At 44.8% G+C, this 26336-nt stretch overlaps 2 protein-coding genes across 3 annotated transcripts in view; both read right to left on the reverse strand.

Moving 5' to 3' along the window:
- Positions 1–26336, reverse strand: part of GNAL (G protein subunit alpha L) — a 144795-nt gene that overhangs the window by 5736 nt on the left and 112723 nt on the right. For both annotated transcript variants that reach the window (XM_045065365.1, XM_004742689.3), the window contains exons 6-11: positions 9457–9511; positions 8002–8075; positions 7448–7506; positions 6779–6899; positions 4381–4511; positions 2254–2321 (exon numbers count right to left, since the gene is read on the reverse strand). In XM_045065365.1, coding sequence (XP_044921300.1) covers positions 2254–2321; positions 4381–4511; positions 6779–6899; positions 7448–7506; positions 8002–8075; positions 9457–9511 — 508 coding nt within the window. The remainder of the gene's footprint in view (positions 1–2253; positions 2322–4380; positions 4512–6778; positions 6900–7447; positions 7507–8001; positions 8076–9456; positions 9512–26336) is intronic.
- CHMP1B (charged multivesicular body protein 1B) lies at positions 16461–19159 on the reverse strand. Its single transcript, XM_004742688.2, has one exon. The coding sequence runs from the start codon at positions 19024–19026 to the stop codon at positions 18427–18429; it is 600 nt and encodes a 199-aa protein (XP_004742745.1). The 5' UTR covers positions 19027–19159; the 3' UTR covers positions 16461–18426.

Here is a 26336-nt window from a genome sequence, read left to right on the forward strand (position 1 = left end):
GTAAGCCAGAGCCACTCCAGAGCGTGCGGCACTCAGCTTATCTCTAACCGTTTCCTGGCTTTTCTAAACCTTTCATTTTAAATGACAGAAACGAGCTTGTCAAGGAAAGCTGGGCCGTTCCAGACTCTGCCTGACTGGCGGGAGATGATGTTCAGGGTAAAACGGAGGGGAGCCCATAAAATACCAGGACGAGGAGCCCAGTTAAAACACAGGCTTCTACCAGATGCCAGAGCATCAAAACACAGGGTACAGGATACTTACCTCCCGCTATGCCTTTGAAACCTTCTGCTCTAAAAGATTTGGTGCTGTCTGCCCTCGGGGCCCCTCCGGCCCAAGTTTGGGCATGGTGGGCTTGTGGGTGGTTTCCAGTCTGAGGGACAGGACCACCTGAAGGTGATAAGGGGAACCCTGGGGGCTGATCACCCACTCCTCCCTCCCTCCTGGCTCCTGGCTCTCTCCATTCTGAGTTCCTCCCACGGGGAGATGATTTGGGCCTTCCCACTGTGGGAGGAAGTGACGTGACTAGGACAAGCGTCCTGGTGGGCCAGCGCCTTACTCATGGGAGGACATGTAAGGAGGCCACTTGGACAGGGTGTGGCCCTGGCTCACCGAGGGGCTCTTCTCATTAGGCCTTCCTCCTCTCTGCCCAAGCCCACCTTTCCCTCCTCCAGGCCAGGTCCCCCCAACTACCTCGCCCTCTCCATGTACAGCCCGTATTCCCCATCCCGGCTCAGGGCCTTTTATGGCCAAAGTTACTGTTTTGCCCACACCTGCTCTGTCCAGATTCAATACAGATCAACAACCATGTCTGCAGCCCGCCCTGCTTCCTTCAAAGTCTGGGGTCAGGGCTCCCAACTCAAAACTCATCAGACGACTCACTGACCCAGGCAAATTCCATCATTTAAAAAAAAAAAAAAAGGTGTCCGTAACCCCCTAGGCTTTTATTTCCCTGGCTTGCAAACTGCACACGAGCCAGACTACGTCCATTGTTAGAGAAGAAAAGATTTCTGCGCGACCTCCTCATGGTAGTGGCATGGCCATTCATTTTGGGAGCGGGGAGCCCTGTTTCTAATCTTTACGTGGCTATTGTGCACACTTGGTTACCTTCCAGTTCTCATCAGGACAGCATTTTATGGGACACTCTCTATGTGCTTTTCTATTTTATGGTCTTGCAAGATATTCCTCAAAAAGGGAGTCTGTGATACTCTACAAACAAATTCACCTTCCTGAAGAGATTCGCCATGAACATGGGCACAGCAAAGGTTCTGACAACGGAGAGACCGGTCTCACTTGATTTACACGGCATCTCCCTGACCCCTTCACTGCAGGACCCTTCCCCGTGCTACCTGTTAACCCCCGGGGAAACACTGTGCGTCAGAACTCACTTTGAGGACTGGATTTTCTTCTCCTTTTTACTTTCACACTCATTATGTGAGGCAGGAGGCCACCCAAAGGGGCTGTGGTGGTTCCCCTGGGTCAGGCGGGGCCCGATGTGGAGCGCCCCCGCCGCAGACTGGGAGGAAGCTGTCGGGCACTACTGGGAAAATGTCCTTGGTGTTGTGGCATCTACTACTTTCAATCGAGTAAAAACTCCCAGCAGTTACATGCTGCACTTTATTCAAGAGACTGTGGATGGATGGACGGATGGATGGATGGATGGATGGATGGACGGATAGATGAATAAAGCAAATGCAGCAAAATTTTACCAGTTGGTCACTTTGGGTGAAGAGTATCCAGGAGTTACTTGTATAAGTCTTTTACTTTTTAAAAAAATTTTATTAACATATAATGTATTATTTGTTTTGGGGTACCAGTGTGGGAAGTCTTTTACTTCTTAGGTTAGTTTGAAATCATCTCAAAATAAGAAGTTTAAAAAAAGAGAGAGATACTGGAATTTGTCTGTCTGTCTGAATTAGCCTCCTCGTGGTGAATGGAGAGGTCTGTCAAAGGTCTCTTTCGTTTTAGAAAATGCAAAGGAACACAGTCTGGCTCGTCTCCGTGTCATTCCCCGGGACCTTGGGCACAGTGGGAGAAGTGCTCCCTGTTCTTGCTCAGAAGCTGTGTGACCCGAGGGGAGAAGTCCAAACTCTCTGAACCTCGGTATGCTCAGTGGTGAGAGGAAGCAACACCTCCCCTCATCTCTCATAATTGGGGGGGGGAGATTAAGTGAGATCATGAAAGGGTAGATACTATGTAAATTGCAAAGAACACAATAAATAAGGGGGTAGGAAGACAAAGAGCTAAAGTGCTTACCAAAAACAGGTCTCGGATAAAGAACTTAGCCCGGGTCACCTTGGGATCTTCTCCTGCATCTGGTGTTGCTGTGAAAATGACAAGTGGAATTCAGTTTAAATAGCATGAAACAAAGATCCAACTTTAGGGAAAATAGAGGAGGAACTAAAAAGTTGGGCTGCTGCAGACTCAGCACTAAAAGGCGCCTACAGGAAGGGAAAAAGCTAAAATGTAACTTTATTCCTCCCCTTTAGCTCTGATAAAAGTTTTGTTTTTGGTGGTAGGGGAGGACTCCCACTCAAGTAAAACGAAAGCACGCCACTGGGCACTGACCAATGCCACAGCTGCCATCCCCTTCAGAGCTCTGGTGAAAAAGAAGGTTCCAGAGCCTGTGGTTTTAGTGGTTGTGCTCATCTGGTCTGCATTCTGTTTCCTTAGCCTTGTTTTAGGGAAGACCTTCCATTTGCTGTTCCTACCACCGACGAAGGGATTTGGATCCCTTCTATGAAATCAGCTGTAGTGACCTGATTCGCCCATGCAGATTTGGAGTTCATGGGATCATTCGATATTTGCTGTGACCCCTGAAATATACTTTCCTTAGAATCTAGGCTTCACTGCATGTTTGCATTACCCTCTTCCTTCTCTGTTGCAACTACTACGATTATATCATTACTCACATGAGCAGGTGATGGGGAGGGCTACAGGTGTGGAATCAGGCTTGACCTGCAGACCTGCCATGCTTGGCCCAGGCAGGTGCCTTGGGTCGGGGCTCGGGCCCTCCTGAGGGGAGGGAGGGGGCAGGGAGAGGAGCACAGGATCCTCGGAGGGTGTGTGTGGGAGGAGCACAGGAGCCATGGAGGGTTGTGGTGGGGAACCCAGCTTGTAATATTTCCTGGCCAGGCCAGGTTTGGCCTCAGCTTGTGGTGAGATTAAATCCATGTTGGTAGGGATCAGAGGTAGGGCTGTGGTTGTGTTTCAGAAAGATTTTGGCAGAAATTCAGAGAATGTTCTGGCAAGCTGAGTGAGCAGTGTAAGGGAGCCTGGGCAGGGCGTCGTCTTGACCAGATCCAGAGCTGAGAAGAGGCGAACGAGGGCCAGGACCAAGGTGGAGAGGAGGGAAAGAAGGATGAACACGTCACAGGGGACGCCTGAGTGTTGACTGTCCAGGGTGTGGGCCATGGGGGCCTGGCTACCTGGAGAAGAAAGAAGGCCCGGCTCGCTGGAGGCCATAATCCAGGGTTGAGAGGTCAACGTCCACCCAGCTCTGCTGACTTCTCTTAGACAGGGGACTGGCCCCGAGGCTGGCTGAGGTTAGCTCAAGGATCACCATGGATTTTCTTCACGTCTTACCTGAGTTTCCCTGAGTTTCTAGGACAGTCCCTTTCGTTCTGCTTTATCTAGTTGGGGGTTCAAATTTTTAAGAAGTGGTATCATTTTGCCACAAATAAATCCCTCCTCCAAGGTAGCCCAGAGGGATTTATTTGCAGCAAAATGAACTGAGGAGCAGCAGTGGGAAGGGGGTCTGCCCGGTTCCTGGCCTTCTGGGATTTAGCACTGATAGGCTCCCACCCAGTCCCTGAAGCCAGCGGGTGGTTGACCGCCCTGGTGGTGGTGGCCAAAGTCATCTCTGGGGACAAGAGAGTTAGACGTGGTGGCTGAAAGCGTGGTCTTGGTCATGAAGGTTCAGAGGCTGCCTGTCCTGGCAGGCTCCACCTGACTGACCTTGAACAAGCGACACCTTCTCTTAGCTCACTTCCACAGGAAAGCATGCCAATAACAGAAAGGGTTATTCCTAGGGTTACAGTGAGGGTCAAGTTCGATGTAAAGGGCTGACACAGTGCCCAGTTCACGACCGACCCAACCAAAGCACCAGGAGACAGAACTTAATTCAGCCTATGACAGACGCTCCAAAGCGTCCTGTCTCCTATTGCACAGTTTGAATGGAAAGTCAAACCTTGACATTTTTACACATGGAATCCTAAATGGGACATTTTAATACACTAGTACTTTAAGGGAGGGCAGTAGTCCAGAGGACTGGAATTCACTAAAATCATCGAAACTGTTTGAACTATAGTAATAGGAGTATTAAACAACAACAACTGATCAATCAATCCTTTTCCTTAGGAAAAACTAGTTTTGAAATCTTACCATCTTCAGGAACAGTATAATTTGCATACTCTGGGAAATAATCTTCAATTTTTGATTTCCCTGCCAAGACTTTTTCTGCCAGCATATCCTGTTTGTTTAAGAACAAGATGATAGAAATGGTCCGTAACCACCTGAAGAGAGAAATAAACATTCAAAGTTCACATCCGCTAGTATGTGAAAGTACCTGTAACACAGGAGTCACTTGCCGAAAAGAACCGCATTGCCACCTTCCTGATATGTATAGGAATTAGAATTGATATACCAACCTCATGGACCCCCCACTCCAGCTGCAAGCAACACATTCTTATAATAAGTAAACCTTATTATAAATAAATACTGATAGTTGATGTAGTAGTTCAGTATTTTTTTTTTTAAGATTTTATTTACTTATTTGACAGAGAGAGAGAGAGAGATCACAAGTAGGCAGAGAGGCAGGTGGGGGGAAGGGGGAAGCATGCTCCCCACTGAGCAGAGAGCCCCATGTGGGGTCCATCCCAGGACCCTGAGATCATGACCTGAAGGCAGAAGCTTTAATCCACTGAGCCACCTAGGCGCCCCATAGTTCAGTATTTTTGAATTCATCTTTACTGGGAACGTAAATTTACTGTTACCAAAGCTAAGATTTATTTATGGAATAAATACGCCTGGATTTTTGAGTGCAGTTTACTAATAAAGGGTAGGAAAATGAGACGTTGGAGCATTACTAACAACAAGGAAATACATGAGTCATTAGCTAGTCACACCGAATGTAGTTTGTAGCTGGCTCGGTTCTTCCTGTGCTGCGTCTGAGCAGGCTGAGGTTCTCCAAAGGTGGAGCAGGACATTAGACTTCGGTCAAGACCTCGGCAGTGGATGAGCTAAGGGGAGGAGGGTCTCAGGTACGGGGACCGTGAAGGAAGGGAAGGTTCTCTTTTATTAAACAGACATCGAGAACAGGCTCAAGATGAACTCAGTACGTGCCTCAGCAAAGCCTTTTTATTTTTTAATTATTTTTTATTTTTTTTAAGATTTTATTTATTTTGACAGACAGAAATCACAGGGAGGCAGAGAGGCAGAGAGAGAGGAAAGGAAGCAGGCTCCCTGCTGAGCAGAGAGCCCGATGCGGGGCTCGATCCCCGAACCCCGGGATCATGACCTGAGCCGAAGGCAGAGGCTTTAACCCACTGAGCCACCCAGGTGCCCCAGCAAAGCCTTTTTAAATTCCATTATTTCCAAGGAATCAAGCTGATTCCTTATGCCCAGGAATCTTATTATGAAGTAGAAACACAACCCATTTTTCCTCCAAATGGAAATAGCTTTACTGTTCCTTGTTACAAAGAATCCTGGTAAAAATGAATTTGTAGTTATAGAAAAATTCATACATAGGGAAAAATATAATTACTATTAGAGGCAACTATTAGAACTGCTATGTTTTTACTTCCAGGTTTTTTCCTACCTTCAGACATATTTATAAAAACAAGATCATCGTATTTTAAAATCTGCTTTTTCACTTAACAATATTGTGCTCATTTTCTCATGTGTGTATTTATGTATATATAAATATATATAATATATTCACATATATATTATATTCACATATTATACTTTTATATTTATATATTAAATATGTATATAGGTATATATTATATATGTCAGCAAGTGACATAAATATTTGGTTAATATAATATATTATATATAACATATATATTGATAGACATATAAATTTTTAATGACTCCAAAGTATTCTTCCGTACATCCAGTATTTCCTGACACTTTCTTTCTCATTGTCTTAATACTATACCGCTGAGAACAGTTGTTGAACACTTTTGATAGAGAAATACTTCTCTGATAAACCAAATGTTTTGCAAGTTCAGCTTAATATTTCCTGTCATCCTTGGCGATATTTCTTCTTAAGTAGTTCAGAAGATACTTTGAAATTTTTTTTGATACTTTGATTTTTAATATTTTTGTGTGTATTGCGTGTGTGTATGCATTTGGTGGGTATTCCCTTCTAAAATAATGACCCCTTCCAACAGTAGCAGTTTCAAACATGATTATGCTGTGCTTCTGACCTGTAGGGGATCTTCTAGAGATGATCTAGTGATGCGTGGGTGGTACTTTCTAAACTTCAAAAACCAAACAAAACCAGTTTTGAACTACAGATATGATTTTGAGCTTTCAAAGCAGATATTTAAATTTTCTTGACAAATCGGAGCGTCCTCAAAGAACACTCCTCTTATTAAGTGTGTCTATACATGAGATGGACCCAAAGAGGTCCTGCTAACGGTTCTGGATTTATCAGTATGGAAAGAATGAATATATCCGGATTATAAGAATGAAAGTGAGCTGAGTGGTATCTTTGTCACAAAGGAACATTTGCCATTTCCAGAGGCGCAACTGAATTTCTGATTTTTATCACCTGTTGTTCCAGATGCTTTCAAAGAGGTCCAGGGACTCTCGGAGCCTGTTGGTGTTGTTATCTTCCCGAATAACCATGTTGTAGCTGCTGCAGGCCGCCACGTAAATGATAGCCGTGACGTCTTTGTGGGAGAAGAGAGAGAAAGGGAAGAGCCTCCGTTAGACAGAGAGCTACTGTGCGGTCATGACAAAGCCCACGTCCAACCGCTCCTCGTTTTCACCCCGATATTATGCGAAAGACTTAAAGAAGCATCATGTGTCCAATAGGTGGTTTCCGTGACACACCCGTAGGAGCCCGTGCGAAACGTGAAGCCGGGATGCTTCCATTCCTTTTTTTTAATTTTTATTTTTTAAATATTTTGTTTATTTATTTGACAGAGAGAGACACAGTGAGAGAAGGAACAGAAGCAGGGGGAGTGGGAGAGGGAGAAGCAGGCTTCCCGCCCAGCAGGGAGCCCTATGCGGGGCTCAATCCTAGGACCCAGGAATCATGACCCGAGCCGAAGGCAGATGCTTAACGCCTGAGCCACCCAGGTGCCCCTGGATGCTTTGATTCCTGATGAGATTCACATTTAAGGCATGTAATGGATCGAATTCAAAGCTACTTAAGGGCAGCAGCGGGAATGAGTGTGGGACTCCATAGTTAGTCTTGAGAAAGCAGAGCAATCACCGTTAAAGCACTGGATCCATTTTCTTCTCTCGTCCCTCTGGCCACCCACGTCGAACATGCTGTGGAGGAGCACAAGGACACAATCCCGTGAGGTGAGACCCGCTCTGTGTTTCTCCTCTGCCGTGGCTCCTGGCCCGTGGCTCTGCTCCCCGTGTGGCCGGGGAAGACGGCAAGGCCTGCTCTGAGGTTCTGCATCCCTGCCGGGCCCGGGAGTCCACACCTCGCTGTTTCTGGGGGTACAGCGCTCACCCTGCAGTCACCTGGCCGGCTCGGGCCTCTTTTCTCAGGGCGGCCTACACGGGACACCCTCCTGCCTGAGCGGCTGTTCTGGACCAACCCAAATGCTGCTGGAGTGTCCTCACCTCGGGTGGCCATGGCCCCCACCTTCCTCCCTGCCCTAAACTTACTGCTTCCCCTTTAGGGCCACGGAGTCTGTATGGACGTGTCCAGCAGGGCAGTGAGGCACATCTGGGATGACTGGAGCCCCAGGGCCCATGCGGGGAAGGCTGGACTCCTTGACCCCATGTCTGGGAGGCCTGCTCTCAACGACTTACTGAAAGTTTACTTTGTCCACTTGGAATCGGGTCTCGAAAATTCCTGATGTCAGGACTCTGCATCTGAGAAGGTCCTGAGAACAAGAAGACAAACCAGATGGCATCACTGTTCTTTGGAAGGAAAGCCCTGAACACAACCACAACCATAATAACCAAGTTTCATCCTTCTCTTTTCTCTTCCTTCATTTTTTTTTTTTTTTTTTTAAAGATTTGACTTCTTTATTTGACAGAGACACAGCGAGAGAGGGAACACAGGCAGGGGGAATGGGAGATGGAGAAGCAGGCTTTCCACTGAGCAGGGAGCCCGATGTGGGGCTCGATCCCAGGACCTCTAGGATCATGACCTGAGCCCAAGGCAGACGTTTAAAGACTAAGCCACCCAGGCACTCCCCAAGTTTTTCAAATAACTATTTCTTCCAAATGTGCGAGAGACAATAATACTTAAAAAGTCAGATAAATGTTCTGCCCCCCCAAGCAGAAAGTCACAGTTAATGTACTGGTTTGGTCTTAGAGACTTAAGAGCTGTACTTTTTCCTTTGGGAATTTAAAAAAAAAAAAAAAAAAGACTTCTGTGCAGGTCCCAGGATGTCCTGTCATAGGCGCGGCTGACACAGGGACCCTGATGGGGCTCCACAGAGCCCTGCACCTTCCAGGACAGCCATCTGCTCCTGGTGCCTGCCGCCGTTTGGGTGAGAAATCAAGGGCTTGATTGCTCTGTGGGGTAATTTTGAGCCGTGGGGTCAGCCTCACAGAGACATGAATTTCAGGGGAGACAGGAGCTCAGGCCTGGGAAGAGAGAGCCTCCAGGAGGGATGCCCTCCTGGAGGGGACACTGACCCTGGGGGAGTCTCAGAGGAGCAGTTTGAAGGGAGTACCCAGCTTCTTTGGAGTTCAGTAGCTCTAGAGGAGCCTGGGGGCGGGGCTCCTAAGCTGAGCACTTCAGGGTGATTGAGTCTCTGCAGATGCCTGATGGTCAAGGGTTGGGGGGGCAGGGCAAAGAAGGTTCCTTCTTGCTACTTACAAATGGGCTGCGGGGTGCTATCATCCAGCTCAGCCCAAAGACTGAACTCTGAGTCACACCTGTATATGCGAGCCAGGCCAGGGCTCAAAGCACAATGGGCAGAGGGGACGAAGCTAGAGGAGCAAAGGTGGAGCTCTCTGTGGACAGCTCCAAGAGGACTGGGAACTGCCTGTTCCTATTCCACAAATAAGATTATTTCCATATTGGCAGTTTAGAAATCTGGTAGATTTTAGAGAGCTAAGTAAGGGCCCGAATCACAGGGTATGGTAACTATACCCCGTGCACGTGCAGGGGACAGTGGACACAATTGCAGGAAGTGGCTGCTTTACAGATTTCATGCCTTAAGCCATTTACGGATAATCAGTGACTAATAGTGAGAGTTCCCCGAATCTCACCAAGTTCAAGCAGGTGGCTGTGGGCTCTAGCTCACCTACCTGGTCTGTGGGTGTGTAGTCCACCAAACTGACACTGTCGATTCTCTCCAGGAAGCTGAAAAGAAAGCCAACACATGCTCAGAAGTGTTCTTGGGTGGCTTTCTCCTGGGCAGTGGGCCAAGGGGGTGGGATAAGTCACAGCAGCACAGGAGGGCAGGAGCCAGTGGGGGACCTGGGGTAAGTTCTGCTTTGCTTTGCTTTCCTTCCTTTCTCTCTCTTTCTCTTCCTTTCTCTTTTTCTTCCTTCCTTCCTTTCTTTCTTTTTTCTTTCTTTCTTTCTTTCTTCTTTCTTTCTTTCTCTTTCCTCCTCTCTCTCTCTCTCTATCTCCCTCCGTCCCTCCCTTCTTTATCTTTTTTTAACCTCTGCTTTCCATCTTCCCTCTTACCCACAGTTGGGGGTGAGGGGCTACTCAGACATTGGGAAGGGGCACGGGGCCTCTTCCGAGGCTAAGCTAGGAGCAGAAGACCATGTTGCAGTGCAAATACGACACGGGAGCTCAGAGACGTTCTTTTAGCGTAACAAGTTCCTAATAAAGTCCCAGAGTCATGTGCCTGTGTGCACCCATCACCAGGCTTCATCTGGTGTGGGCATCTGGAGGGACATACGGAAGGAGGGAGACGAGAGTGAAGGGAAAGGAAATCACGTCATATCTGTGCATGGAAGAAGATGTGGACGCAAGGGGCCCCACGGGTGCATGCTCTCCCTCCTCACAGGGAGGCCGCCCTGGCCATCTTAGCTAAAATGGTGCCTTGTCCGTCTCCACCCCAACCTTGATTTACTTTTTGACGTGGCACCTACCGTGGCCTGACACGATTTGCATGTGTTTATTTTACACTTATTATCTATTTCTTCCTCCAAAATGCAAGAACTGCAGGACAAGTCTTCGTCCTGTTGGCCTGGGTATCCCCAGCACCTAGCACAGGCCCTGAATCTCTGTTTGTGGAATGAATGTCTGCTCCCCTCGTCCTCCTGCAGCAGGTGGCTGAGAGGCCCAGCCCATAATGGACACTGTGGAGATTTTCAAAGCACAGAAGGACATGGGGACTGGTCAGCTGGTGAGCAAGAACTACTTCTGGAGACAGAGGGGGCAGCAGAGGCTTCAACGGGGAGGAGAGCATATAGGGGAGGGAGGTGTTTGAGGGGCTCCTGATCGGGGGTGAGGCTCCAGCCCTGGGGAGAGTAAATGTGCCCCAGACTAAAGGGACATGGCTGACTTCCTTGCCTGTCCAATTCAGCATGGTTTGGGTTCCTTTATTGAAGTCAAGTGATGGTGGGCCTTCCTCTAACGCTCTAAAGCTTGTGGGCATTTGCACAGGGTAGAAGGGTGTCACTTTCCCATCTCCACATGCTCCCTCCACCAGCCTGCATGGCAGGCCCATGAGATGCTTCCAGCATGGGAAAGAGGGAGGCCAAAGACACATTAAGTTCACCTAATTCCCTTGGCCATTGTATCACCTTCCTCCTGGAGAGCTAAAGAGAGTCCCCAGTGGTCCAGGATGGTGGCCTGGCGCTGGGGTGACATTTTGACCGGTGACATTTCACCTACGCACGCTTGTGCATAAGGGCCAGCATCTTCACAGCCAAAGCCTCCCTTAGAACTGCAACAGAGGTGCCTCCTGGCGCAGGTAAGCCACAAGCAGAATGTTGGAAGAAGCAAGAGGGGGTCTGCCGACGGTAGGGATTTCCTGTCAGAGACAGGAAGCAGCAGGAGGACAGCATCAGGAATGAGGTCATTTCAGCTATGGTGGTGGTGGGCGGGTATGTGATGGCACCGCCCGCCATGGGTGTTGTCAGAGAATCATCTTCTGGAGAAGGATTGCAGAAGGATGGCTGGGTGGCAAGGCTGCAGAGAGGCTAAAGGGACTGTGATCTGCCTGCGGCCTCTCCAGAGTGGCTACCGTGAGTCCTAGTAGGTGCTGCTGTGTGCCTACCAGAATGGGGGTGAACTGGTTGGGGACAAAGCTCGTTCTCAAGGGGGAGGAGTTTGGACAGAGTGCAGACAACCTGGGAGCTGGGGAAAACATGGGAGGCCCCAGGGAGGGTCCGGCTTGCTTGAGGCGTGGTTTGAGAGCCATGGTGTAGTTTGGCTCAGTCGTTGCTGGCCTTCAATTTGGCGGAGTGGAGAGCACCTCCGAAGTACACAGTGAGTTCCTGACCATCTAGCAGAAAAGGGGCAGAAAGACTCTTTTGACAGAGTGAGAGAGTTTACAGCTCCTGGAAAGGGGCTCTGGTCTATAACCCAGACAACCAGGTGGGTCCGGTGGGGAGATGAGCTGCTTCCCTTACATGGCGTGGGCTACACGAATTTGATTCAGAGATGATCTGTGCTCTTGGCAGGAGACCTATAATACTGAATGTGCAATACGGAAACCGATCATCTCCAAATAACTGGGCTAGAAGATTAAACTAAATATGGAACCCTCGGCTATAGTTAGAGTTTAGGAAGCAACCAATTTCAAACAGGATGCAAACAGGGTGAAGGTAGGAGGGTGAATTGATTCAGATGGTAATAACTAGTACAAGTAGAAACAGTGAAACATGGTGAAAAAAACACATCAAAAGTTCTTGATAGATGTGATTAGAGACTGCCTTCCAAAGGAAGCGGTGGGAGTACCTCACAGAACACTATTAAAAATAAGAGGCTCAGAGATGCCAATGACAAAGGCAAAGATGTCAAGTTGGTTCCCATCCCTAATCTCCAGGATGGATATTCAAAGTTTCTTCCGGCTCTGATACTTAATGATCTAAGCGAGACCCAAGAGGCATCGATGAACATTTGCAAGGGTCCCTTCCGCATCGTTACTGATACCGAATGGTATTGTGAGTTCATGCATTTCAAATTTGTGCAATGAGAATAAAATGTGAAAACTCCCCCCCTGAATGTGAATGTGACCCTCTAAGGCATAAAGGAACGAAAGAGAATCTATAGTAGTAGATTTCTGCCAGCTTTTTTTGCCTTAGTCTTTGGTTCACTCGGTGCATTTTCCAGCATGTTTTAGAAGTACTTCAAATTGGAGCTCCTAAGATAGTATCTATGAGTTTTAAAAGGGCGTTCTAAATTTTGTAGGCTTACATTTTAAAGGGTTAGTAATGTAAGGACCTATTTAGCCAGCGCGACATCCATCTTGGTTAAATCATTTTGTTGTTGTGCAGTAAAACTTAAACTGACCCTGCCCCCCTTCCCCCAGAGAAACTTACTTAGAAGTAAGTCTGGGAAACCAGTAAAATATGGTCAGCTAGCTCCTAATAACAGAGCCCAGTATACACGGCCAGGTTGACCAGTTCTTGATAACAGAGCCCAGAATACAAGGACGAGTCAGGCCAAGTAGAGACATCCAATCAGTAAGAAACACACATAGTTTTTCCCTAACCACCAAAGAATGTAAACCCCGCTGCTTGGGCGCCAACCTAGAGTACCAATTCTGACCAGACTAATAGGTTAGGTCAAACAGCTACTATAGGGTAAATTGTAATTCAATTGGCCACCTGTGTGTGACCTAACATGACTACAATCTCATTGGCCACCTATGTGTGGCCAGACTTTTGCTCTATAAAAGGGAGTCAGTAATATGGGGAGGGGTTGCCCTCTTCGGAGGCGGCCCTGACGTCAGTCAGTCAATTCTTGAGCCTGGAAGCTGGGGGTGGTTGCTCTCTTTGGAGATGGCCCTGGCCGGTCAGTCTGACTTCTAATGCTTAGCATAGAATAGAGCTTTGCATAACTTTCACCTTGTCTCAGTCACGTTCCCCTGGCCGATCAGTCTAACTTCTAATATTTATCATAAAATAAAGCTTTAAATAACTTTTCACTTTGTCTCAGTCTTGTTTTGTTTAATAATGGGCCTAACAGTAAAATTATCTTCTTAAATATGCCACTGCCTCTTTAGTGGAAAAATTAACCAGATAAAAGAATCAACCTTCCTGAGGGTTCACTCACACTAGATACAGAGTTGCAAGATAATACCAAGCTGTAACTATAAAAAATCACCACAGTGATATGGACTCTATAAAAACGTAGTTTAAAAGCAATTTACTTTTGATATTTTGTCGAATTACTTCCTGTTACAGCTGAGGATAGTCATATTTGTAGAAACGTTTTCATTCTTGTCATTTAGATCCCCCTCTGCTGGATACTGGCACAAAACAGCATTCATTGTTTATTTCTCACCTGCTGTCCGCTATCCCACTAAAATGACTCAAAAGTCACAGACTTCTTATAACCAGGGAGTTGATCATGAGGAGGGACCAGGGATCACGAAAAGATGAAAACCATTCTGTTAAATACCTTTAAACTATGAGATCTGAGAAAAAGCACCAACTAAATGTAATTAAAAAGTATCCATGATTATTTTGTTTGTGACAATGTAGCAAGTTAGAACTCTGTCTAAGGTTAATAAGAGACTTCTCTCAGTGTGTTACTGAAATTTACTTCCTAATGCTAATGCACATGATATAAAACTACTGTAGAGGAGAAAAACATCCCTGCAGTGACGAAGTACCAAGCAATTCTGCTGTGCTTGTGGCAGGTTAAGATCCGTGCTACTTAGGGGCGCCTGGGTGGCTCAGTGGGTTAAAGCCTCTGCTTTCGGCTCAGGTCATGGTCTCAGGGTCCTGGGCACGAGCCCCACATCAGGCTCTCTCCTCAGCAGGAAGCCTGCTTCCTCCTCTCTCTCTCTCTGCCTGCCTCTCTGCCTACTTGTGATCTGTCTGTCAAATAAATAAATAAAATCTTAAAAAAAAAAAAAAAAGATCCGTGCTACTTAGAAGGGGGTAGGTGCTCAGACCAGGACCAGCAGCAGCAGCAGCAGCAGCACCTGTAGACCTTGGGGATGGGGATTTACAGTTGAGCCATATCCCCAGGTGGTTCCAAGCTGCAGTTTCCCTGGCGACTCAGGGAGCCCTGTGCACGTTGAAGTTTGCAGAACACCTTTCCTCTGTTTTTCCTGCCACCCTGCTCTAGGCTCTACCTCGCTTCACCTGGATGACACAGCTTCTGATGACTCAAGCTCCTGTTCCCTTCCCTTGGGGTAAAGTTCATATTTTCAACCTGGCCTCCAAGCCATTCCCAACTGGTCAACCTCTTCACTCTTTTTGATGTCTTGACATTGAACAAACCCTGCACTCCTTTCAAATCCCCATATGGCTCGGGGCCTCTCCAATCTTCATGTAATTCCTACTTCTTTTTCTCTGAAGCCCCAGATTCAACCCTATCTCCTGCAAGAAGCCAGTTCTAACCACTAACGACACCGATTCCCTTCTCTATGTAGTTCACGTTCATGATTTGATTAGCATGGGCTCCTGCCTTATACGGTGACTTACTCCCTTTTCAGAGTCAAGGTATAAAACACAGCATGTGTGTCAAGTGCACTAATCTTAAACGTTCACCTTGATGGCTTTGTAACATTTGTATACACTCATGTCCATTTTTCTCTTTACGTGTATGGTTTATCTGCCTAACTCCTGAGGACTGTTTAAGGCAGAAGTGTGCCTTTTTTTTTTTTCCTCTAGAAAGAAGCCCCAGATAGCCAACATCTGATATACTTTAGTCTAAATCTTTTACTGTGTTCATTCTGAATAAAAACTGCTGAATTGTTTGTTCTGCTACTATTCAAGAGGGAGGGGCAGTGTATAAACCTGGAAGACCAGGAGTAAACATTTCAATTTGGGGAAATGCTCTGAAGAAAAAGGACACAGTGCTTCCAAGGAGACATGAGAGCGTGCTGGCTGAGTGCCCACTGCACCCCTTAACCCACTGTTGTCATTAGAGAACTCTAGGCATCACCGTGGTAAGAGCCCCAAGAGAGCTATGCATTCACACCAGGGACATGACCAGGAGCGAGCTGAGCTGGGTACCACACCAAGCCCAGTAATTGTGACAGACAGACATCGTTTTACCATCTAGTCGTAGAATAACAAACCTAGGTAAAGGAGGTACGTATTTTACTAATGTGTCAGTTGATTAAAAGAAAAAATTGCAGGTGGTTATCATCAGTTTATTCAATGTCCACTGGCTTATAGCTTTTTGCCAATAGTATTGAAGGTCTTGAGCTTTGGATTTTGGTTATAGAAATGCCTCCTACAGAATGGTGTGCATATTACAGAGGAAGCATCTGCTTTATGATGTGAGATTTGTGTGGCTAACTTGAGACTATGTTCAGTTTATCAGGTTATCAGACTGGTGCTTATTTTAGGTGGCTCTTTGCCAAATCAAGGACACAGTGTAGGCAACAAAGTGTACAAGACTCATAGCACACCTCTATCTGAAGGGCACACATATATGCATTAACACTTCCAGAAGAAACAGCTTTAGTAAGACTTTTCCAATGGCACATGTATCATCTGAACTAAAATAAATAGTTCATAAAACTATATCCCAAATCCATGTTAAAACTGTGCATGTGAAAGCAGAAAATAAAAAAGAAGTAAGAGTAAAAATTGTACTAGTGGCTGTATGGAACATTAACTATATCCTTGGTATGTTTGATTTGAGCCTTTTATAAATTTTGTCATCAGTCCAAGTTAGTTTTTTTTTTCTTTCTTTTTTTTAAAGCCCAGGTTAGTTTCAAGATGGGGGGAAGAATCTTGTTGCCATGACAAAACTATTATAGTAAAGAATTAATAGCTAGGGTTTCTAGAAATATATGTGGACATTCCATGTTAACAAAACAGAAATTAAGGTGGTAACAGGGAGTTTGGAAAGATACCACACTTTCTGAACCAAATCTACCTCTGAACTGTTTTTTTTTTTTTAAAGATTTTATTTATTTGTCAGAGACAGAGGGAGAGAGAGCGAGCGAGCACAGGCAGACAGAGAGGCTGGCAGAAGCAGAGGGAGAAGCAGGCTCTCTGCCGAGCAAGGAGCCCGATGTGGGACTCGATCCCAGGACCCTGGGATCATGACCTGAGCCGAAGGCAGGTGCTTAACCAACTGAGCCACCCAGGCGTCCCTGAACTGTTTTTTTTAAAAATAGTTTTTCAAACAGGATGTACACTCACATGCAATAATATGCAATTTAAACTGATTTATTTGACAAACTTCTGTGGCTTACATTTCAGCATTTCATCAACTGCAAAAGTGAGGAAATAATTCATGGGCCTGGTATGTTTTTGAAAATATTTATGGTTCATAAAAATGTACATTCATATAGTTTGAAATGAACATATTTTAAGAAAGTTCAGGCATTTACAAGCATTGTTTAATCTCACAAAATATATTAATTTTGTTGGGAATATTTGTACTATAAAAGGGTCTTTAATTTACCAAAGGATTGAACACTAGCTATATTTTAAGTTGTAATTATTTTTTCCAGTCTAAAGAGGGGTTACAACTCATGCTATACTCACATAGCTGCTTCTGTGCAACCATGTGGATGAGAAGAGACACCAAAAGGGGAGAGTTCTAGAAAGAAGATACAGGGAGGACAATCGACAGGTGTCCCTTACGGAAAACTTCGGAATAACACCCAGTCAGTTATAAAGACACTTAAATACGAGGGTCACCCTCATCTGCATATACCTGTTCATTTTTTTTTTTTTTAACACACTCATTCATACTGGAAAACATAACGGTGACTAATTTGGTCATGAATCTTTCAAAGGCCCTGGAAGAGTCCCTTTAAGTTATCTTCCAAAACACTGTAATTCTTGTATGGGGAAATCTACCAGTGAAGGAAAAGGGGGAATTTGAAACATCCTGAAGTATTTGACTTAGATTAATCTACTTGCCCGGGCAAAGCCTCCATGTTTGGAGGCTATGAGAAAGTGGTGGCTACAGGCTTTACTTTGCAGCCAGAGAATACACACTGCTGTTCCAGAAAGACAAAAGGCAGCACAGATGGGCTCTAGGCTTGGAGGGTCAACCCTGCTGTCCCGTTCTGCATATTGCCTTCTTCCCAGACTTCCAGATGGCTGCACGTATATTTAAGTTATTTGCATGGCTAAATAAAACATTCAACTTCTATTTCTAAGGTTTTTCTCAAGCTGTTGCTTTAAAAGAAAATAAAAAATGCAAATAATTAGAACTTAAAAAGCAGTTCTAATTTCATGTCTATTTTTGGTTATTAATAATTAAAGAAAACCTACAAACACACCACCCCATGGTTTTCTCAAACCAATCAACAGTTCTTTGGCAATGTCAGAGTCATATGACTGCCATGCTAATTAACATACTTTATGACAAGTCTAATTAAAGTGTTGAAATAGAAAAAGAACTAAAAATGTGTTCAAGATGTTCATTTGAAACTGTCATGTTCAACTGTGTCTTTTGGAAAAACTCTTTAGTAAATGAAACTATAAATGAGCCAAAAGATTTTTCTCATAGTAAATGAAATTATGTGGCATTTTTTCCAGTTACAAAAGAACTACCACACAGAAAATTTGTGGAACATAAACAGCAAGAAATATTACGCAGAATGCCCTACCATAATTTTAGTATAAGTTACCAGAACAGATCAATAGAACAGTAGTCTGGATGTGATGGCAAAGAAGAAGATATATACAGAAATAGCAGTGTCCGTTAAGTTGAATGACGTATTGATAGCCCTGTAATCAATCTAAGTAATCATTCTCCTCTCTGTAATTTTTATGCACCACCTGTCAATTCTAGATATTACCAATTACACTAGATTAAAAAAAAAAGTTCCACTTTGATAAATTCAGGCAGAAAACGGAATACACGGAACAACAGTTTTGACCAAATTTTTGAGAAAGATTCATACACACCAAATTCACTAGTTCTGTTAAGAGGCAGCTATAAAAATACACATCACAAGCTATAGGGAACTTTAAAATCCAGTTAAGATGGATTTTCTTAGTGTATCTGGAGAGCACTGTAAACCCAAAGGTAGAAGCATCTTAAGTAAAGAGCATTTCAGCATTCTTGCATGTTCAGTTTCTACTGTATAATATCTCACTAATATACAGAGCATATGAGAAGGTGGCTACGGTCAGGAAACCTCCGAACGGGTTCTGTCGTCACACCTGATCTCGCAGGCGGGCCAGTCTCTGGGACAGTTCATCCTGCTCGGCGGAAGCCACGCTAGTGCCTACGGAGCCGGTCTGCCCCTGCGGCAGCTCCATGTTGAGGTCTAGGCCAGCCTCGTCTGCCATTTCCTGGAGCAGCATATCCACTTGGTTCTGGGGAGTGGTCAGCGTCGTCGTGCTGCTCATCGTGTCTTCCATTTGCTGCGTCTGGACGTCCAGCGTCTCAAACTGGTGCTCGAATTTGTCCATCAGAGCAGAGATCTTCTCCAGATTCATAGTCTTCAACGTCGCATCCATCGACTTAACCACACCGGCCATCGACTTGGTCACCTTGCCCATCGTCACCGCCGTCTGGACTCTGGCAGCCACCGCATCGACCCGCGCACTCATTCTCAAGAAATTCACCGCCTGGTTCTTCTGGCGAATGGCATTTTCGGCGTGTATCCTCGCCACTTCCATGTTGCCCTTCTGAATGGCCTTTTTAATCTTGGCCTTTTCGGCCTTTTCCTCCTTGTCGCATTTTTTGGCACTCCTGCTGAGTTCTTTGGCGGCGAACTTTAGGTTGAACAGGTGTTTCTCCATGTTGGACATAGTCGGACGGTTCCTTAGGGTCGGTGGCCAGGGCCAAAATGAGCTCGGAAGAGGGAGAAAAAGACAGATCCGCTCCCGGCCGCCGCTCCTTTGTTTTGGTCCCACTTCCTGTTTCTGCCGCGCGCGGCGCAGACGGTGACGTTAGAACCCGGCGCCAGGGTGGGGCCTGCGGGACGCGGGGCGGGGCCAGGGGAGGGGCCTAGGGGGACAGGAGAGCCCGGACGCGTCGCGGGAGGCAGGGCTCGGACCGGACGACGCAGACGCCTGTCTGGTCGCTCTGGTTGTCGGTTAGGGCTCTCGCTCTCTAAACCCAGTTTTGAAAGTATTTATGCATCAGTAAATTCACAAAAACTAGTGTCCACGCACACCTGGGAATATATCCATCGAAGCAGGCAGGCTGTGTCTAGAACTACGAGTAAAAAAATCTCTGAACTCCAGCCTGGCAGGCCTTAAGGTATCTGGTAAAAGGGCTGAAAAGCAGCAAAGCGTCAACTAGGTTTGCAGACTAATGCTTTCTTTATTCGCATGGGTAACTGCCACTTTCTCAGGGGACCCTGAAACCGTGGATCAATAAATCACTGACAAAACAAAACAGAAGTTGCATCATTGACTTGCTTGGAGTATTCGGATACTCTTTACGGCAAGGGATGAAAATACCTTCACAACCGTGGGCCACCATATCCTTCCCACAGCTCTCAGTTCAGCGTAGAGATGTGTCGCCAGCAACGATCATCCAAAAATCCTTCTGTGGTTTAGTCATAAAAGGACCCATCTTTTGCTGACACAATTCTATCTATTTGATGTTTTATAAATATCCAAGAACTTCACTCACAGTTAACTTTGACAGGCTACACTGTCATTTGAAATCATGAAGGCAAAGAATGATGAAGTATGGGGACCCACCCCCACTGGGATACATCAAACTGTCACTTGAAAAACGCAGGCTTTCAAATGGTATCATTGTGTGCTGTAGTTTTTTGTTTCTGGTTTTTTTTTTTTTTTTTTTCCCTGCAAGATTCGTCAGGTACACACAATAACAAAATACAAGAAGGCCCAACCTGCCCTAAGGAGCCAGGCTGAAAATGAATACTGAGAGCTCATTCTGTTCAGAGAAAATTTTCATTCGGCGTCTCACCAACCGTCCCTTTCAGTTTCCTGTGGTAACTTGCCAGCAGTCTTGAACCGCAGAGTAAAGGAGTGCTGGTGCCCCTTGTATCTTCTGAAAACACAGTGCTGACTACATGGCTCACTCGCTCCAAAACCTGGGCAGAAACGCTGAACTTCTCTAGGAGACATACTGGGTCCCCCAACTTCTTTCCTTTCCTTCCCCTATGTGCCAGTCAAATCAGACGGAAGCATGGAAGTCTAGGATCATTTGTGTCATTTGACCAGTGTGGACAGTGAGGTACACGCAATGCTCCTCTTTCTGTGTATACTTAGTCCCTGCTGCCTGGCATTACACTGCATTCATCTCTGCCTATTAACATCCTGCCCCTTCTCAAAAGCCACCTTCTCCACGAAGCCTCCCAGGAGCCCTCTCCTCTGGGCCGCCCCTGTACCCTGTGTCTCTGCCCTAGCACACAGGGCCTAATTCCTGATGCAGGGCCTGTGAGTTTGAGGGCACCTACTGTATTATGAAAATCCAGTGGGGTGGATGCTATACCACAGATATACTGGTCAGGAAACTGCAGCACAGAGAGCAAAGCAACAGGCCCGAGACCACACACCTGCTAAGCGTTAGAAATAAGATTCTGCGGAGACAGCGAGACCAGTAATAAAACAAGGCGGAGTCCAATCGGTTAACAAAAATAAAAGACTAACCAACTTTGGCTTAAAAGAAGCTGGTGACTTAGCTGTTCTTTTGAGAAGACTGAGGAATTGCATTGACTGCAAGGTTCACGTGACCTAAGTCAGGTGATAAAAGCAACTGACATGCCCTGATGGTACAGTCATTGACGGATGGCCCAGCTCCTCTCTGGGCTGGGGTGGAGTTCCAGAAGCCATATTTTCAGATACAGGACAGCCAGGAACACAGAAGAGGCCAGACTTGCCTTTGGCCAGTGATCCTCCTTTTTTTTTTTCTTCTTGAGCTCAGGAGTAGCAGTTCTCGGGCCCCGTCCTGTTCTCTCCCCTCTTCTCAGCCAACCCCATTGCGTTCAGTATGATCTATAGCTACCACTCTCACTTCTACACTTCTACAGCAAAGTTTCCTTCCGTGTTCCTGTATCCCCAACTGTCTCCTGACACTGGAGAATTTTGGGAGCCAGACTGTTTGGCAACTCCTTCAACGGACTGAACTGTCAGTCCTAACCCCCAACAGAGGTGCTTAAATGGCACCTCTGTCCCTGCAGTTGTTCAAGCCACGTCCTTAGGAATAATCCTGGACAACTCCCTTCTCTATACCTACATTCTGTCACTAAGTTGTTCATTCTTTACTTCCCATCAAGGGTGAACACCTTCAGGGTCTGTTTCTGACTAGCATGCTTTCTTTCTTGCATAGCTAGCAAAGGGGAGATTATTTTTAGTTTATGAAAGATTTTCAAAGGCAACTTTGGTCCTGTGGCAATTCTGCCTGCACATGAGAATCTTCTGGATTCATTTCATGGTGCAAAGAAAGAATACAGACCCTCCTTGATTTACGGTATGCTACATTTCAATAAACCCACTGTACGTTGAAAATATAATTTGAAAATGCATTTAATAAACTTAACCTATTGAACATCATAGCTGAGCCTCGCCCACCTTAAACATGCTCAGAGCACTCCCATTAGTCTACAGTTGGGCCAAATTAACACAAAGCCCATATTTTATGATCCAGTATTGACTATCTTAAGGAATTGAGCACTGTACTGAAAGCAACGAACACAAGGGCTGAATGGGTACAAAATGGTTGTAAGTGTGCTATCCTTGTGATCATGTGGCCATCTGGGAGCTTGTCACTCTGTTGCCCAGGCCTTCTGGAGAGGAGCTCACTGCACATCGCTAGCCTGGGATAAGATCGAAATTCCAAATTCCAAGTATGGTTTCTACTGAATATGTATTGGTCCCACACCATTGTAAAGTTGAAAAGTTGTAGTTGAAATATCATTAAGTCCGGGACCCTCTGTATACAGTTTACCATCCTGGGACTAGTCAGAACTTCTGCAGTAATAATACCACCTTCTAGCACCCACAGCCAAAGTAGAAATTTTCTTCTTAGGGACTGTAAGAAAATTTTGATTAGAGTACAGACATTTCCAGAAAGCTGTGAGTCAAACCAGTTAATTATTTTTATCGTGAAACGAGGAAGAAAAATATGTTTCAATTTAGCTCCTATAGCCTATTTTCTTCCTTTGAACTAATACATGAGATATTTAAGCAGGACCTATGGCTTGGTTTCACTGGAAAAGAGTCACGTGTTAAATCTAAAGACATTCCAAAATAAATGAAGGAACTAAATATACATGAAAAATAAATATTGTTTGTGTTAAATGACGTTGGCTTCTCACAGGTAGTCTTCCCATGGTTTTGAAATGTTTTGTCTTGCATTCTCTTTTAGAGCTCCTCCTCACTCACCACAATTTGTGCGGTGTATATATTTGTGATTTGCTCAGCAGTAGTCTGTCTTTTTAGATGGTTCCATGGTGACTTTTGGTTCTTAAGTCAGACTTCACCCCTGATACTGATCAACCTCTGGGACACACAGATGCTTCGTAAATTTCTGCTGAATGTATGAATGCATCCAAAGAAAACAGCATTGGATATATACCCACTTGGTGACCATTTCAAGGACTATATTACATACTTACGGTATCACTGTATATATACATTTATATCTATCATTTTCTTATTTCAGAACACAGTTATAATTTAAAACTTCAAGAGTCTTCAAACCTTGGGAAACTGCAAAGTCATTGCACCTCAATTATGTTAACATGATGTCAAGGTTTATAAGAAGAGACCAAGAAAGGGTTGGAAACAGAGAATTTGCACTTGAGTGGGCTTCCACATTGTTGTGCATGCTGGCTGGTGATGTCTGGGTTATCAGTTCTCATGGTGATTTGGGAAGTTAACACTCTTGGGAGTATCCGAATTCCCTATGTCCTGATGGTCTCATTTGGCATCTACCACTGTACTAACACAGGGATTCTCCTGTTCCTAATCTACACTGAATAATTACCAATTTGATGACAGGCTGAAAATTAAATCTAGATACTCCTGGCCCTTTGAGGACAGTCCAGGAATTCTTTCCATGTTGAGCAAAGCAATGGTCACCTTGTTCTAGATGTTCATAGACCCGGTGGGAAGGGTGTGTGCTCCATATGCCTTTCTAGTTGTCCTTGTAACAAAGAAAGATCTAGATTTAGGAAAAATCAGTGGAAGTCACTTTTTTTTTTTTTTTTAAAGTAGTCTCTAAACATAACTTTTCCTGCTTGGGTTTTATTAGACTCTGTTTAGTTCAGTCTTACTTTAAGATGCTTTTGGACTTTCCCAAGTAATGAAGCAATAGGAAAGCCGTGGGGGCCATGTGCAATGTGGTCCTGACTGGGCATTGGGTACCGGGCTCTTTTTCTGTTCTGGGCAAAGCTGTGTGATCATTTGTGTGACCAAGACCTCATTACATCATTTATAAAGCTGGAAAGGCATCATATAAAACCATGATCTAACAGTGAGCAATAATGCCTACATCAGGCCTTGGCACTTTCAGGAAGGACTGTTCAAAACTACTAAGTTAAAAAAAAAAAACCCTTAGAATAATTCAGACAATGTGTTTTGACAAAGGTATGAAACAACGAAGACTTTCATACACTACTAGTGAGGGTGTCAGTATTTTCCCCAATCATTGGGGAAAAAAATTAGCATTATCTAATGAAGTTAAACTATGAATCACCTAATTCCATGTCTATTATCTGCCCTAGAAACAATTTCACACATGTATACCGGGTTACGAAACAAAATGTTCAGGGCATCATTATTTGTTATAGCCCAAACCTGGAAACAACCCAGCTGTCCATGAACAGAACAGAAAAATAAATTGTAGAGCTTCATAATTGAATATTATGTAGTAATGAAAGTAAATAGCTATAACGATACGCAACACATGAATAAATCTTAGAAACTTAATTTGAGCAAAAAACCCCCAGACCAAAATGGTATACACTGCAAAATCTCATTTAAAAAAAATCTCTGAAACAATCTGTATAGATTTACTGTAAAATTTACTAAGAGAAAATGTTTATTATCTAAATTGTCCTTTTGCCAGCAACTGGTGATGGATGTTTGCAGATCTCGCAGGAACATGTGGAGTAGATTAAGCAAAAAAAAGAGAAGGCAGACTGTGTCTATTTCTATGTGAATCCTCCATTTACAGAACATTCTGTAGAAAGAAAATCTACTTCTTTGATGGGGTTCCTGCCTCAGAGGGAGAGAAAAATTTGAGTAAAAACTAAATTACAGAAGGAAAACAAAAACATGAAATATTTTTTGTCTGTGAGATGAGTGTATTCCTCTTTCTAATCACTGTTCCCATTTTTCACCAGAAATCTTTATTATGCTACTTTTTTCTTCTTTTTAAGAAAAGCTTGTTTCCCTCCAAAGAAACACATGGCGTGGGCGCCTGGGTGGCTCAGTGGGTTAAAGCCTCTGCCTTCGGCTCAGGTCATGATCTCGGGGTCCTGGAATCGAGCCCCACATCAGGCTCTCTGCTCAGCAGGGAGCCTGCTTCCTCCTCTCTCCCTTTCTCTGTCTGCCTCTCTGCCTATTTGTGATCTCTGTCAAATAAATACATAAATAAAATCTTTAAAAAAAAAAAAAGAAAGAAAAGAAACACATGGTGATATCTCCTGCTGCCTGACTGTCTAATGGGACATTGGTGGGGCATCCTGAAGCCACAGTTCTGGATGGAGAGCAATTTCACAACTACCGATCTGGGGCAAATGAGCAGGACTGCACACTGGCTTGTCCAGGCCACTCTGGGAACCAGGAAGCTGGCTGCTCCCACACCACTTTAAAAAAAAAAACAAAACTTGAACATTAAACTTATAATCCGTGAGTTAAAAAATTGTTCACCTGCACACTAGGCAGTAAATTTCACTGCATATGAAAACTTGCTCTTGTCCTTCTCTCAGTGCACCTTGTATATATATATCATGAAATCAGATCATCGGAAGCTGGGAGCATCCCCAGAGCTAGTTTGGACAGGGTCCTGCGAGATGGTGGTGGTGGTAGGGTCTTGCTGCTGCTCCTGGGAACAAGTGTATGCGGCAGACGCACTCCTATTCCTAATCAGCGCTGTGTCTGACCTGCCACGAGACACAGCTTGCAAGTCACAGTTAAATTACGCTTAAGTCAAGTGACTTAGAATACCCATGGCCACAGGGCAGACAGTACTAGTTCTAACAACTGCATATTCTGAGAACCATTTAGAGTCCTTTCAATTCTAGTTTAACCCCCACTATAGATAAAAAGGAAGGAGTCATTGGCCATTAGTGTCCATGCAAGGCTAAGCCTGGTCATCCCTTGTAGTCAAGGAAGAAGGCAATGAAACCAAATTAAAGCAATTAAAGGCACACATAAACATCTGTTAATTTCAGCTGGCCTCTTCAGCTTAAGAAGCAACAACATTTTAGGGGCGCCTGGGTGGCTCAGTGGGTTAAGCCGCTGCCTTCGGCTCAGGTCATGATCTCGGGGTCCTGGGATCGAGTCCCGCATCGGGCTCCCTGCTCGGCGGGGAGCCTGCTTCCTCCTTCTCTCTGCCTGCCTCTCTGCCTACTTGTAATCTCTCTCTGTCAAATAAATAAATAAATCTTTAAAAAAAAAAAAAAAAAAAAAAAAAGAAGCAACAACATTTTAGAAACCAAATACAACTTAATTCAGTGAGCCCTACTAGAAACTATTTATTTATTATTTATTTAAAGATTTATTGATTTTTTAGAGAGAGTGCATGAGTGAGAGCTGAAGAGGGTGAAGAAGAGCGAGACCCAAGCAGACTCCTTGCTGAGCGTGAAGTCTGAGGCGGGGGCTTGGTCCCAGCACCTGGAGATCATAACCTGAGGTGAAACCAAGAGTCAGACCCTTAACCGACTGTACCACCCAGGTGCCCCAAATAATTCATTTTTAACCCTTCTGTATAGAATGTAAAAAGCTTTGTAACAAAGCAGAGTATTTCTTGTCACATCTATACTTCTATAATGTACTATGGCAGGATTCAGTTTTCTCTGAGACAGTGAACACTGGTGATTTAAAAGGAAGCCAAAGATCGAGATATATATCTATATATCTATATTATATTTTAAAAATATTTTGTTTATATTTATATGTTATTTATATGT

The sequence above is a fragment of the Mustela putorius genome, unplaced genomic scaffold (genome assembly GCF_011764305.1).
Source record: "Mustela putorius furo isolate JIRA1106 unplaced genomic scaffold, ASM1176430v1.1 tig00003858_pilon_pilon_pilon, whole genome shotgun sequence".
Taxonomy (NCBI): Eukaryota; Metazoa; Chordata; class Mammalia; order Carnivora; family Mustelidae; genus Mustela; species Mustela putorius.

What these genes read in the sequence shown, in the direction of transcription:
- CHMP1B (XM_004742688.2), bottom strand. Translation starts at nt 19,026, where the DNA reads ATGTCCAACATGGAGAAACACCTGTTCAACCTAAAGTTCGCCGCCAAA.